The sequence below is a fragment of the Bufo bufo genome, chromosome 1 (genome assembly GCF_905171765.1).
Source record: "Bufo bufo chromosome 1, aBufBuf1.1, whole genome shotgun sequence".
NCBI lineage: Eukaryota > Metazoa > Chordata > Amphibia > Anura > Bufonidae > Bufo > Bufo bufo.
Window position 1 is genome coordinate 194214427 of NC_053389.1, and position 14604 is coordinate 194229030.

Here is a 14604-nt window from a genome sequence, read left to right on the forward strand (position 1 = left end):
CAGAGCTCACAGCCTGGGAGAAAAGAACCTCCCAGGCTGTGAGCTCTGCGCTGCGATTGGCCAGCGCTACAGCAGAACAAGGGCAGACTCCGCCTACCATAACTTAGTGACTGAAATTTCCGCCTACCATAACTTAGTGAGCGGAGATACCGGAGGGCATAGCGGGAGAACGGAGCGGCGCCCGGGGATAATAGTAAGTGCAGTGAGATCCCCGGGCACCGCTCTCCATGTATGTATACTTAGTTCACATTGTCATAATCGGTGAAAGGTCCTCTTTAATGTTAGCCTCACCCATTTATGGCCTGGGACAGCCTCGGGCCTCATTGACTGGGATCTGTGATGATGCCGATCCCAGTTATTTAACCCCTCAGATGCCACTGTCATTGTTGAGGTGGGTTTCTCGGGGAGCGCTGCATTCCCAAGGCTTGAGCACATCACTCGTTCCAAGTTCGAAGCCATTTGGTTTTCCAATGTATGTGATTCACCATGGTAAAAGATCATGTGACGTACCATGTGATGACCGGAGTGACGTCATCAAAGGTCCTTGACCTATAATTAATGCTCACCACAGGTCCTATTCAGTAAAGGGGACAGAAGGAGATGCCGGCATCGCGATCAAGTGGATTAAGGTGAGTTAAAGGATTTTTTATATTTTTTTTTAACCTCTCCAGCGCTGTTTTACTATGCATTCTGTATTCAGAATGCTATTATTTTCCCTTATAACCATGTTATAAGGGAAAATAATAATGATCGGGTCTCCATCCCGATCGTCTCCTAGCAACCATGCGTGAAAATCGCACCGCATCCGCACTTGCTTCCGGATGCTTGCGATTTTCACGCAACCCCATTCATTTCTAAGGGGCTTGCGTTACGTGAAAAACGCACAAAGAGGAGCATGCTGCGATTTTCACGCAACGCACAAGTGATGCGTGAAAATCACCGCTCATGTGAACAGCCCCATAGAAATGAATGGGTCAGGATTCCGTGCGGATGCAATGCGTTCACCTCCCGCAACGCATCCGCGCGGAAAACTCGCTCGCGTGAAAGGGGCCTAAGAGGATTCAAAAACGCAATAAATTAAAACAAGGTACAATGTGGTTATTTAGCATTAAAACTAAATCCTCTGTATGTGCAATGTACAAAACGTGTCAGCATTGCTATTATACACACACAGGACTGCATAAAATGTCACTAAAGACCATGCTTCCTCGCAACGGCAGCTCTAAATATTTCACGATTTGGAAGTTGTTACACACGACCCATTTCCAAAACTGCCATTCCTGAATAGTTGACATCTTGCACATGTACTCGGGAGCGTCTCGTGGTAAGATTTCCATGGACTGCGAGCGTTAGAGCAGACGCAGCAGAGATTTTCCAATGTATGGATTATTGCTAAATACCGTAAAGGGTAAAGTCCCTGTAATACATAAAGTTGAATTAGTCTTACCGGTAATTCCTTTTTCGTGAATCCTCCATGACGGCACCTTACTTGGAGATTATCCTCCTCCTCCTCCAGCCAGGCAGGGACAGGAAGGTTCAAAAGGGCCCGCCTCCTCACTTATCTTCAGTGTCTTCTGGACTTGACAGGCCCTAAACTTACACACTCATTCGTGACCTTCACCAATTATTTATCCACTCTCTGTTATACATATTAAATTTCATACATATAACTCTAGACTAATTATTTAATTTTATAACTAGTCCCCTTTTTTTTTTTTTTTTTTGGGGGGGGGGGAATATAAGCGGTGCCGTCATGGAGGATTCGCGAAAAAGGAATTACCGGTAAGACTAATTCAACTTTTCCCCTCCCCTCCATGACGGCACCTTACTTGGAGAACTAACAGATTAGTAAATTAGGGAGGGACAACTGCTTGTAAAACTTTCCTACCGTAGGATAGGTCTCTTTTAGAATCAATATCTATCCTATAGTGTTTTACAAAGGTATGAGGATTCGACCAGGTTGCTGCCCTACAGATCTGATCCAAGGAAGCGGATGCTTCTTCCGCCCATGAGGTCGAAACTGCCCTTGTAGAATGAGCCTTGATATTTACCGGGGGTCGTTCCCCTATTGCTATGTAGGCTTCTGAGATAGCTGATTTTAACCAGCGTGAAATAGACGGTTTGGACGCTTTTAATCCTTTCCTACCTCCTAAAAATTGGACAAATAGGTTATTAGATTTTCTCCAGTTTTTAGTTTCAGATATATACTTTAGAACACACCTTCTGACGTCCAAAGTGTGAAAAGCCTCTTCTTTTTTAGATCTGGGATTTTCACAGAATGAAGGAAGAACCACCTCCTCCATCCTATGGAACTCCGAGACAACCTTAGGTAGGAAGGAATTGTCGAACCTTAGAATTATTCTGTCGTCCCTGATCGTCATGAAGGGTTTTTTAACCGAGAAAGCTTGTATTTCATTAACCCTACGTGCAGAGGTAATGGCCACTAGAAATACTGTTTTAAGGGTCAGATATCGGATATTGGCTGACTCCAAGGGCTCAAAGGGGGGTTTAGTGAGACCGGAGAGGACAGAGTTTAAATCCCATGGAGCGACCAGAGGTCTACTCCGGGGTCTGAGTCTGACGGTTCCCTTCATGAAGCGAATGATCCACGGATTAAGAGCTATTTTCTCGTCTAAATAGACACTTAAAGCTGAAATTTGGACTCTAAGAGTACTAGGTTTTAACCCTTTATTAAAACCTTCTTGAAGAAAATCTAGAATAGATAGAATACTTCCCACGGAGTCAGGAGTATTTTCTGAACACCAGGAAACATATCTATTCCAGATTTTGCGGTAAATTTTATTAGTGACATCTTTTTTGCCAGCTAGCATGGTATTAATTACTCTGTCCGATAAACCCTTAGATTTTAAGACTGCCCTTTCAGGATCCAAGCAGAGAGATGCAGACTTTGCGTCTTTGGGTGGAAAACTGGCCCTTGACAGAGGAGGTCTTCCGACCAGGGTAGAATCCATGGATCCTCCTTGGACATCTTTGCCAGGAGAGGAAACCAGGATCTCCTTGGCCAGTTGGGAACAATTAGGATTACCTCGGCTGTCTCTTCTTTTATTTTCCTGAGAACCCTTGGAATCAGAGGCAGAGGTGGGAAACAGTATGCCAGTTGGAAATTCCAAGGAAGAGCTAGTGCATCTGTTCCTGCACTTCTCGGATCCCATGGATCTTTGTGTTAAGGTTTGGAAAATTTCCTCTTTTAAACTCCACTCCCCCGGATCTAATTTCCTGCGGCTGAGGAAATCCGCTTGGATGTTTTGCGTCCCTTTTAGAAAAATCGCTGATAGGGAGAGGAGATTCTCCTCCGCCCATAAGAAAATTTTGTTGGCTAGGACTTGAAGTTGTTTGCTTTTTGTTCCTCCCTGGTGGTTTATATATGCAACCACCGTCTTGTTGTCTGACCTTATTTGTACGTTGGACCTTTTTAATTTTTCTGAGAAGTAACTCAGAGCCTCCCACACCCCCAGAAGTTCCCGGTGGTTTGACGAGTACCTCTTCTGGGATTGTGACCACTCCCCTTGGGCTGACACTGATTGGAGATGTGCTCCCCAGCCCCATAGACTGGCATCCGTGGTGAGGATCAACTGATCTCTCACTATCCAAGGAACTCCCCTCTGTAGATTTAAATTTGATTCCCACCATTTTAGTGAGGATCGAATGGGATCCGGAATTGTTATTAGATTGTCTAGAGAATCTTGTCTTCGGTTCCATATTTTTAGCATGAACGTCTGAAGAGGACGGGAATGTATTTGCGCCCACTTCACTGCCGGGATACAAGCTGTAAAGGATCCTATCAGGGCCATCGTTTGTCTTATGGTGTGGGATTTTTGTTGCCTGAATAGTTTTACTTGGGATTGGATCTTTGTGATCTTTTCTGCTGGTAAAAAGCATTTTTGGCTCACCGAGTCTATGAGAATTCCCAAAAAAACTATTCTTTGTGTGGTAACTAAGTGGGACTTTTCCCGATTTAAAATCCAACCCAATTCCTCCAGTCTGTCTATCGTTTTGGATAGATTGATCTCTAGGTCCCCCACTATTAAAAGGTCGTCCAGGTATGGGACTATCATTATCTTTTCCCTCCTCAGAGGGGTTATTGCCTCTAGCATAATTTTTGTAAAAAGCCTGGGGGCCGTCGTTATCCCAAAGGGTAGAGCTTGAAACTGGAAATGTTTTAGATGCCCTTGGACCCATACCGCTATTCTCAAGAACGGTTGTGACCCTGGATGAATGGGTACGTGAAAATACGCATCTTTTAAAATCTATGGATGCTAGAAACACCCCTTCTTGTAGAACTTTGACCGTGGTTCTTATAGATTCCATCCTGAATTTTTCGTACTTTATGGACCTGTTCAGGGCTTTCATATTTATGATGAGACGCATTTTCCCGTTTGTTTTTTTTACTAAGAACACCCTGGAATAACAGCCCAGACCGACTTGGTTTGTTGGTACCGGAACCAAGACGTTCATCTGGACTAGCAGTTCGATTTCTTGTTCCATGCAAAACTGGAGATGTTCCGAGCTCTGAATTGGAGTCTGAACAAATAAAGAGGGGGGACTTTTGACAAAGGGAATACTGTATCCTTTGTGGAGGGTATTTAGTAACCAGTGGCTGCATGAGTATTTTTCCCAGCAATCCACAAATTTTCCCAGTCTCCCCCCCACTGGGGCTCTGGCGTCATTTTTTGGAAGATTCCTCGGAACGGGGAGAGAACATAAAACCCTTCCCTTTCTGTCTTCCTGATCTCCAGTTTTCCGTTTTACTCCTTTTATTTTGAAAACTAACCTTTTTTTGGGGACGAAAAAAGGGAGCTTTCCTCTTCTTTTTATCCTCTGGGAAGTTCTTTTTGGAATCAGAAGCTTTTTCTAAAATTTTATCTAAGTCCTGACCAAAGAGAAGATTACCATAAAACGGGATGTTACATAGTTTTGCTTTGGAACCTGTGTCTCCGGACCAAGCTTTTAGCCGAAGTGCCCTTCTAGAGTTATTGGCTAAAGCCGTAGCTCTTGCGGCCAGCCTGACAGAATCCGCTGTTGTGTCTGACAAAAAATCTACGGCCTTTAATAAAAGAGGGAAGGAGTCTGCAAAGTTTTCATATGGAGTATTGGATTTTAAGAGAACATCTAGTTGTTCCAACCAACTTTTTAGGGACCTAGCAACGGACGTGGCAGCGATATTGGGTTTAAACAAAGCTGCGACCGCATCCCAGGTTCTTTTAAGATTAGCATCCACTTTTTTGTCCATAGGATCACGCAATGATCCTGTATCTTCGAATGGCAAAGAAGAACCTTTAGCTAGTTTGGAGAGTGAAACATCAATCTTAGGACAACTCAAGAACGGGGACAACTCTTCTTCGTCAAAAGGAAGCCTTTTCCTAATTGTTCGGGGTAAAAAAAAACTTCCTGTCCGGATTTTTCCACTCCCTTAGGATAAGAGACTGCAGATTTTTGTGTACAGGAAATACCCTTTTCTTTTTAGTTTCTAACACTGAAAACATTCTATCCTGGGCGGACCTATGTACTTTTTCTTCCTTAATTTCCATAGTATCCCTGACCGCTTTCAATAAATCGTTTATATCGTCAGATGAAAATAGATAAATTTTTAAAATCGCCATCGGAGTCAGAGTTGTTACTATCCTCATCACTATCTGAAGAAATATCAGAGGAGGATGAAGAGGTTTTTATGGGGGATTTTTTCCTGGGCTCCTGTTTTGATGTTGATGGAACGCTGGCGACTGCAGCAAAATCTGAAAAAGCGGTTTTTATTTCCTGCTTAATCAGGCACTGCAATTCCTGTTTTAGGGACGGGACTTCTTCCCTAACAATGCTATCAATGCATTTTCCACACAGTTTTTTAGCGTAATTATCGGGGAGTTTGGCAGAACATACGCGACATCTGGGAATTTTAGATTTCGGCGATATTTTAGGTTTTACAGAGCTATCTTTGTCACTCTTCCAAACAGAAAAAGGGAAAAAGATGAGAAAAGACTTAGTAACAGTGCAAGCAGCATTCCATACTCACAACCTGGATGTCACTCACAGCTACAGGTTGGTCCATGGCTTCCTCTTGATCCATAAGTGCGGATATCTGAGGCTGCAGGAAACTTGCAAACTCTCTGGTCAGAGGCCGACATCCGACTTGACCAGGGCGCCAGTTTTTAAAACACTACGTAGGCCGGAAGTCTCCCCAGGACCTCCGACGTCATCCGGCCCGGCAACCTCCGGCTACCACAATTAGGCCCCCAGATGACGTCACCCGCCGGAGCCGAGAATCTCGGGCAGCAGGCAGCCTGGAAACCGGAAGAACTCCTTTGAGTGTCCGGATGCCGCGGATAGTCACTACGCGCTGGCGCGCGCGAGTTTTGAATATAGAGAGGACCGCGGCAGGCTCCATGGAACGGCCTTACTTGCCCAAGGTAAGACCGTGGCTGGCGCAATGCACCCGCTACTCCGCGATAGCTCCCGACCGGAGCACGAACGTGTCCTATCTTCCGCCTGGCAGGGACAGGAAGACACTGAAGATAAGTGAGGAGGCGGGCCCTTTTGAACCTTCCTGTCCCTGCCTGGCTGGAGGAGGAGGAGGATAATCTCCAAGTAAGGTGCCGTCATGGAGGGGAGGGGAAAAAACTGCGAGCGCCTAAATCCAATGCACTAGTCATAAGGGTACATGCACACAGCAGTGTAGTTTATGCAGATTCTTGGGGGGTTTCCACACAAAAATCTGCATGTATTACTTGTGGATTTTGTCCCAAATTTGCTCCAGATATCACCCTTCGTATTGCACTGAAAATCCGAACAAACAACTGACATGCTGCGGATTTCAAAAGCTGCAACACAAGTCAATTTCCGCACCGTGTAGATGAGATTTAAAAAATATAATCTTAAGGCCTCCTGCACACGACCGTTTTTTTTTTTCCGTATACGGAACCGGAATGTACTCCGTATGCATTCTGTTTCCGTTTTTCCGTTCCGTTGAAAGATAGAACATGTCCTATTATTGCCTGCAAATCTCGTTCCGTGGCTCCATTCAGCTCATTGGTCCGCAAAAAAAACGTAACACTCTGTATGTCTTCCGTATCCGTTCCGTTTTTGCGGAACCATCTATTGGAAATTTTATGCCCAGCCCAATTTTTTCTATGTAATTACTGTATACACCATACGGAAAAACGGAATGGAACCGGAAACACAACGGATCCATCTAAAAACGGACCGCAAAACACTGAAAAAGCCATACGGTCGTGTGCAGGAGGCCTAAGGCTACAAACAAAAAAAAAAAACGGATGGCATCCGTATGCCATGCGTATTTTTTGCCGAATCCACTGTAACAATGCCTAAAACGGACAAGAATAGGACATGTTCTATTTTTTTTGCGGGTCTACGGAACGGACATTCTGATGCGCACAGCACACGGTGTGCTATCCGCATTTTTTGCGGACGCATTGAAATAAATGGGTCACATCCTATCGGCAAAAAACCCCCAAAAAAAACGGAAGGGACTTTGAAACAAACAATGTTTGTGTGCATGTAGCCTAAGGCCTCTTTCACAGACCGTTTTTTGCGTTCCGTACACGGTACCATTCATTTCAATGGTTCCGCAAAAAAAAACAGATGTACTCCGTATGCATTCCGTTTCTGTTCCGTTGAAAGAAAGAACATGTCCTATTATTGCCCGCAAATCACGTTCCATGGCTCTATTCAAGTCAATGGGTCCGCAAAAAAAAAACAGAACACATACGGAAATGCATCCGTATCCGTTCCGTTCTTGCGTAACCATCTATAGAAAATGTTATGCCCAGCCCAATTTTTTCTATGTAATTACTCTAGACTGTATATGCCATACAGGAAAACGGAACGGAAAAATGGAACAGAAACACAAACACAATGGAAACAAAATGGAACGGATCCGTGAAAAACTGAAAAAGCCATACGGACGTGTGAAAGAGGCCTAAGGGCTCATGTACATGACATTATGTATTTTGCGGTCCGCAAAACACGGATCCACAAAAAATACGGATGACATCCGTGTGGATTCCGTATTTTGCGGAACGGAACAGCTGGACCCTAATTGAACAATACTATCCTTGTCCGTAATGCGGACAATAATAGGACATGTTCTATTTTTTTGCCTCAGGCCTCATTCACACGTCCATCATGACATCCGTGAAAAGACGGTCATTGGTTCATCTGTGAAGGATCTGCGTTTCCGTTTTCTGCCCTGTGTGTGTCATCCGCATTCCACGGACACAGCTCAGTTGGAAATTAATTTCAAGAGCATTGCCTAGAAACGATCCGTAAAACATAGGCGAAACAAGATGGATCCGTAAACAAAGATGAAAATAGGGCATGCTTCCCTGGTGTAACTATACACAACCAAAGATGTTAGGCTAGCATGTAAATGAATATGTGTGTAGATAATTAGTTTAGGATTAGTGGTGGCTCCGTGCACTTGTCACTTTATCCTCCTGCATATTTTACCACTAATTGTAACCGCTATTTATGTAATACTTATTATTATTTTTGTCTTTCTACTAATAAAGATTTATCAATTAAATAGGTGTGAGACTTTCTAGGTTCTCCTGGTGTAACTATGCGCCGTGGTAAATCACGGATATGTGAATACACACATTAAAATCAATGGGTAGGTGCGTTGTCCATAGAGAACAGAACACGTCCGTGAGTCACTGATGTCTGAACAAGGCCTTCCGCTGCTTGTAATATGCTCCGTGCGGTCTCAGAGAGGGCAAAAATGTCTTAGCCAATCGAGTTGACCCAGAAACATCATACCCTACCGTCATCCAATCAGGTTCTCTCCTCCCACGCTGTTTCCCTCTACACCTAGATAACGTGGCACGCCGTTCATACACAGGAGCAGTTCTCGCGCTGGGCGCATTAATCATATGGCAGAAACCCATTAAGGGTTGGGGGCCTCGACATACGTGATAAATTACCCGGAGTCTGTGATGGGAATGGAAGAAAACATTCACCACTACTAATCTACTGCACAGTGGGAATGGGAGGAAAACGGATCAGGGATCCTGAGACTTGTAGTTCTACAACAATAGGTCATATGGCGAGATATGGGAGACCTCACCCTGTTCAGCGGCCTGCCTGTGACATTGCGGAAACACAACGGCCGCCATCATTTTCTCTCTTTTATCATCAACAGCCATTTAACAACACGCCCCATTACTGGACCTGGAGTGGGCCAGAAAACAGCAGGCGGGATCTGTTTTAACCCCTCAATGACCATGCAGTGCTGACCTTGGTTGAGGACCTTGACCCCTTCCTGACCAGACAATTGTTTGCAATTTAGTGCATTTATTTATTTATTTATATTTTTTAATACCTAGTTTATTTATGTTTTTCCTTTTTTTTTTTTTTTCAGCTTTAGGCCTATTGCACACGACCGTATGGCTTTTTCAGTGTTTTGCGGTCCGTTTTAAACGGATCCGTTTTTTGTTTCCGTTGTGTTTCCGTTTCGTTTTTCCGTTCCGTTTTTCCGTATGGCAAATACAGTATACAGTAATTTCATAGAAAAAATTGGGCTGGGCATAACATTTTCAATAGATGGATCCGCAAAAAACGGAACGGATACGGAAGACATACGGATGCACTTCCGTATGCATTCCGTTTTTTTGCGGACCCATAGACTTTAATGGAGCCACGGAACGTGATTTGCGGCCAAATATAGGACATGTTCTATGTTAAAACGGAACGGAAAAACGGAAACGGAATGCATACGGAGTACATTCCGTTTTTTTGCGGACCCATTGAAATCAATGGTTCCGTATACGGACCGTATACAGACCGCAAAAAACGGCCAGTAAACGGGAAAAAAAAACGGCCGTGTGAAAGAGGCCTTAAAGAGGACCTTTCATCAGGCTAGCTCAAGTCTAATTATTATCCTACCTCATAGGGCGGCCCCCACTGATGCCATGGCACTTTTTAAAAAATTTTTACAGCACCCCCCATTCGTCCGCTGTTGGCCCTCGCTCTTAGGCCTCATGCACACGACCGTTGTTTGGGTCCGCATCCGAGCCACCGTTTTGGCGGCTCGGATGCGACCCATTCACTTCAATGGGGCTGCAAAAGATGCGGACAGCACTCAGTGTGCTTTCCGCATCCGTGACTCCGTTCCCCGGCCCCGCTAAAAAAAATATAACATCTCCTATTCTTGTCCGCGCTTTGCGGACAAGAATAGGTATTTATATTGCCGGCGCCTGTTGCGGAAGGCAACACGGGCGGCTTCCTTTTTTTTGCGGACTGCAAAAAACGGCACGGTCGTGTGCATGAGGCCTTAGCCAGGGAGAATGAGCTCAAGTTCTCGCGCTCTGAGTGGGGCGCTCTGATTGGATGCGCTCACAGCCAGGGAGAAGATAACCACGCCAGGGAAAACACAAGTCTCCGCCTGGTATAACCGAGCATACAAGTCTCCGCCTGGTATAACCGAGCATACAAGTTTCCGCCTAGTATAACCGAGAACACAAGTCTCCGCCTAGTATAACCGAGAACACAAGTCTCCGCCTAGTATTACCGAGTTGCCTTATTATAATATAAAGGCGCCAAAATATACGGGGCCAACAGCAGACGAACGGGGGATTCTGTAGAGAAAAAAAAAAGTGCCATGGCATCAGTGGGGGCCGCCCTATAAGGTAGGATAATAATTAGACTAGAGCTAGCCTGATGAAAGGTCCTCTTTAAGGAACAAAAAGGTAAAACAAAAATGCAGATTTTTTTCTTTCAAATTATAACAATTTATTCTCTAAAGTGGCAAATTCTCACAAAAATTATTACAATGTCGTCCTTAAATTTGTGTCAGTCATTTTGATACTTAATATGTATAATGTTGGGTTGCAGCTATGGTGACTGTTTAGGTTACTGTGTGGGTGTTGTTTTTTTTTAATGTGTATAATTAGCCCCCAGGAACATATAGGATGGTATAGGTATAGGGGGTTCCTGCTAAGTCAGCCGAATTCCAACAGTGCTGGCAATCTCCAGGGACACAGCCCAACTAGTAACACCCAGCTCGACCTTTACTACTGATTGCTGGCAATTCATTCATAAATTTCTAGTAGGAATAATAGGGATTGCAACATAAAGCCATATGAATAGATGCTCCAGACTTATTCAAGCAGTTACTAAAGAGCTTACAGGTCCTCTTTAACCCTGCAGAGCTACTTTTGCTGACCACGAAAACCACCAATGACCACAGTGCTCCTAGACTCCTGGGAGTGCGACACAGGGGAGATCATATTGGGACTAACTAGTCCCAGCTACATTTTTATGGTAAATAGAGTTTAGCTTTAAAACGGTATCCAGAATTATAATAATACCTCTTCCATAAACAGCGCCACTCCCGACCATGGGTTGTGTCTGGTACTGCAGATTATTATTATTCAAGAAGCAGTCCTTTTTGCTTAAAACACATATTAAACCCATCTACAAATCAGGTCCTCTACCCGGGACCACAAAACTAGCAATTGTAGTGCACCGAACACATGACAAGACATTATAACCAAGGTGACATCATTGCTACTGTTCCCCAGATGAGAACAAGTCTTTTTATTCGGGGTGCTCATTAGAACAAGTGCACCCTAAATAAAGGGCATTTCTAGGACTGCAGGCAGGAGTCATAATGAGGAAGGAAGAAAAGGGATCCATGTAAATAGGATTTGCATGCAGTCCCCCCACCCCCATTTCTAGGGTTAGAAGCTGAATGCTTCCTCCTTCCATCCAGCCATCACCCTGGTGCCTCCCTTACCTCCTTGTTATACTCGATCAGTGCTTTCTGCACCAGCTCCTGCTCTCCAGTCTCCAGCTTGTCTAGGATGGCATCCAGATCCATGGCAGGAGGGGCAGAGTGTGTGCCTGCTGCTCGCCCTGTGTGTGCAGGAAGTGGACCTGATTCTGCTGCTCTTCCTTCAGCTCAGCACTGACACGGTGACGTCACGGGAGGGGCGGGGCCGGCTCACGTCGCCGGGAACGTGTGTGGATCAGGGGCACAGGGCTGGCAATGTGCTGTTCCCTATACAAATCCTCCGCCGTCATCATAACACCCAGGCGTCAGGCTTTATGTCATTCACAGTCATTGCATGTGGTGGCAATTCTGCTGACGTGCTGCCTTCACATCAGTGCGGGGTGCCTCCACATGGATATAGTCATGGTGTGCCGCGGCTCTGGTGCCCCTTGTAGTGTTTGCCCTGAGGTGCTGCTTTATTCCCTCCAGATACACCTGGGCTGTCTGCTGACCGTGCCCCCATTATTGTCTACCCCATGTGCCCCCCATTATTCTGTAACCTGTGTGCCCCATAATTGTCTATCCCATGTGCCCCCATTATTATCTACCCCATGTGTCCCCATTATTGTCTACCCCATGTGTCACCATTATTGTCTACCCCGTGTGGCCCCATTATTATCTACCCCATGTGTCCCCATTATTGTCTACTCTACACCATGTGCCCCCATTATTGTCTACACCATGTGCTCCCATTATTGTCTACCAGATGTGCCCTCATTATTGTCTACCCCGTGTGCCCCCATTATTGTCTACCCCGTGTGCCCCCATTATTGTCTACCCCGTGTGCCCCCATTATTGTCTACCCCATGTGTCTGTCTGAAAAGGGCTTCTCCAGGCTCACCTCTTCCCAGACTATGGATTAAGGGGGTGCTCTACTAGCTGACTACCCAATATCAGGTCCAAGGGTGTAGCTATAGGGGAAGCGGCTGCTTTGGGGCCTGTCCACAGAAGGTGCCCACCCAGGAGGACGACTGGTCAGGTTGGTGGTTATATGAATAACTATCACTCCCCCATCTGAAATGACTTCTAATTGATAAAGGAAATAACATTTATTTGTTCACATATGATAAGAAAAATCAATAAAATATCATTATCAGCAGGGCCCTGCAGATAATCAGATGATATTTATAGATTTTTTTATTATCATATGTGAACAAATAAATGTTTTTTACTATATCAGTGGGAACCAAGTCATTTAAGGTGGGGTAGTGCCTACTATCAGTTATTCATTTATTTATTAGAAATATTTTCCCAACTACCTTACATTAGTTATAATGGCACGTTTTGTCTGGGGAGCAATGATTAGGAGAAACAAAATGGCCGCTGTCCTATTAGTACACACAAAACCTGTCCTAATCACACAGCAGGACAAGTTTCTTCAGAGCACTGAGGTAAAGAGCTGCCTCATCCTCCTCTCTGCTCTACTTGTCTGGGATTATGATCCTGAATCCAGATGATAAGATCTTCAGCTGATTCTCTGTAGGAATGAAGTAAATGAGACATGAAGAACAGAGACAGACTGTGGTCATGATAGGGCCCTCCAGAGCGTTTAGCTTGGGGGACACACGTTCTGTGGGCTTTATTGTATTGGTACGGTCCTCTGTTCCTCTCCCCTTGCTTTCCCTCTTGTTTTACAGTGGACTTACCAAGTGGCTATTTTTGGGTCAAGCTGTATATCTGGTATGAGCTGGTTCTGGTCACTTCAGATGTTACTGGGGATATCATGGACAACAGCCTATTGGTTATTCAAGCTTGTGGCGGGAAGATTTGCCCTTTACAAGACCTCACCAGGTTCGGTGCCAGTCTGAGAAGAAAGAAGACCAGCGCCCCCATCTTCCCACCCTTTGTTTTAGCTGTCATGGTGTTTATTAAAGGGGGTTAGTGGACATGGTTCAGCTTGATGGATTATTAATGGTTTATATTTTAACATTTTTGGTATTTATTTATTGAATAAAAGTTTTTATTATAACCATTGTGTAACCACTTAATAAACATCGTGGCCATTATTCATCCATATATTCGTGTTTGTCGTTATTTATTCATGTTTCTATTGGTTTTTGTTAATGCCCACTAATAGAACGTGTGCTACCATGTGGGGCTGAGGTAATGGAGACTTTTAGGCTCCATTCACACGTCCGCAAATGGGTCCGCATCCGTTCCGCAATTTTGCGGAACGGGTGCGGACCTATTCATTCTCTATGGGGACTGAATAGATGCGGACAGCACACAGTGTGCTGTCCGCATCCGCATTTACGGAAAAAAATATATAAAACATCTTGCACGATATGATAATGAATGTTGCGGATGTACATGGCTACATTTATACAATCACAGAAAATAATGCACTATAATAATAGATGCAAGCATAACATATGGACTAAGCCCTATATATTTTTTTCCGTGATTTGTTTAACTTGTCTTGAAGGAGTGGCACCTTGATTTGTGAATACGCTCCTATTTTGGGAGTAGTATTCATGTGCACCTTTGCCCCACCTATCTAATAGTCGACCTTGATTTAAAGGGAACCTGTCACCGGGATTTTGTGTATAGAGCTGAGGACATGGGCTGCTAGATGGCCGCTAGCACATCCGCAATACCCAGTCCCCATAGCTCTGTGTGCTTTTATTGTGTAAAAAAATCGATTTAATACATATGCAAATTAATCTGAGATGAGTCCTGTCCCTGACTCATCTCAGGGACAGGACTCATCTCAGGGTAATTTGCATATGTATCAAATCGTTTTTTTTACACAATAAAAGCACACAGAGCTATGGGGACTGGATATTGCGGATGTGCTAGCA

The 14604-nt window shown here is 44.5% G+C and overlaps 1 protein-coding gene across 2 annotated transcripts in view; it reads right to left on the reverse strand.

Moving 5' to 3' along the window:
- The window catches only part of RIC8A (RIC8 guanine nucleotide exchange factor A), a 50599-nt gene extending 38669 nt beyond the window's left edge, over window positions 1–11930 (reverse strand). For both annotated transcript variants that reach the window (XM_040433937.1, XM_040433930.1), the window contains exon 1: window positions 11768–11930. In XM_040433937.1, coding sequence (XP_040289871.1) covers window positions 11768–11851 — 84 coding nt within the window. In that variant the 5' untranslated portion in view covers window positions 11852–11930. The remainder of the gene's footprint in view (window positions 1–11767) is intronic.
- Between the last annotated feature and the right edge of the window lie 2674 nt (window positions 11931–14604).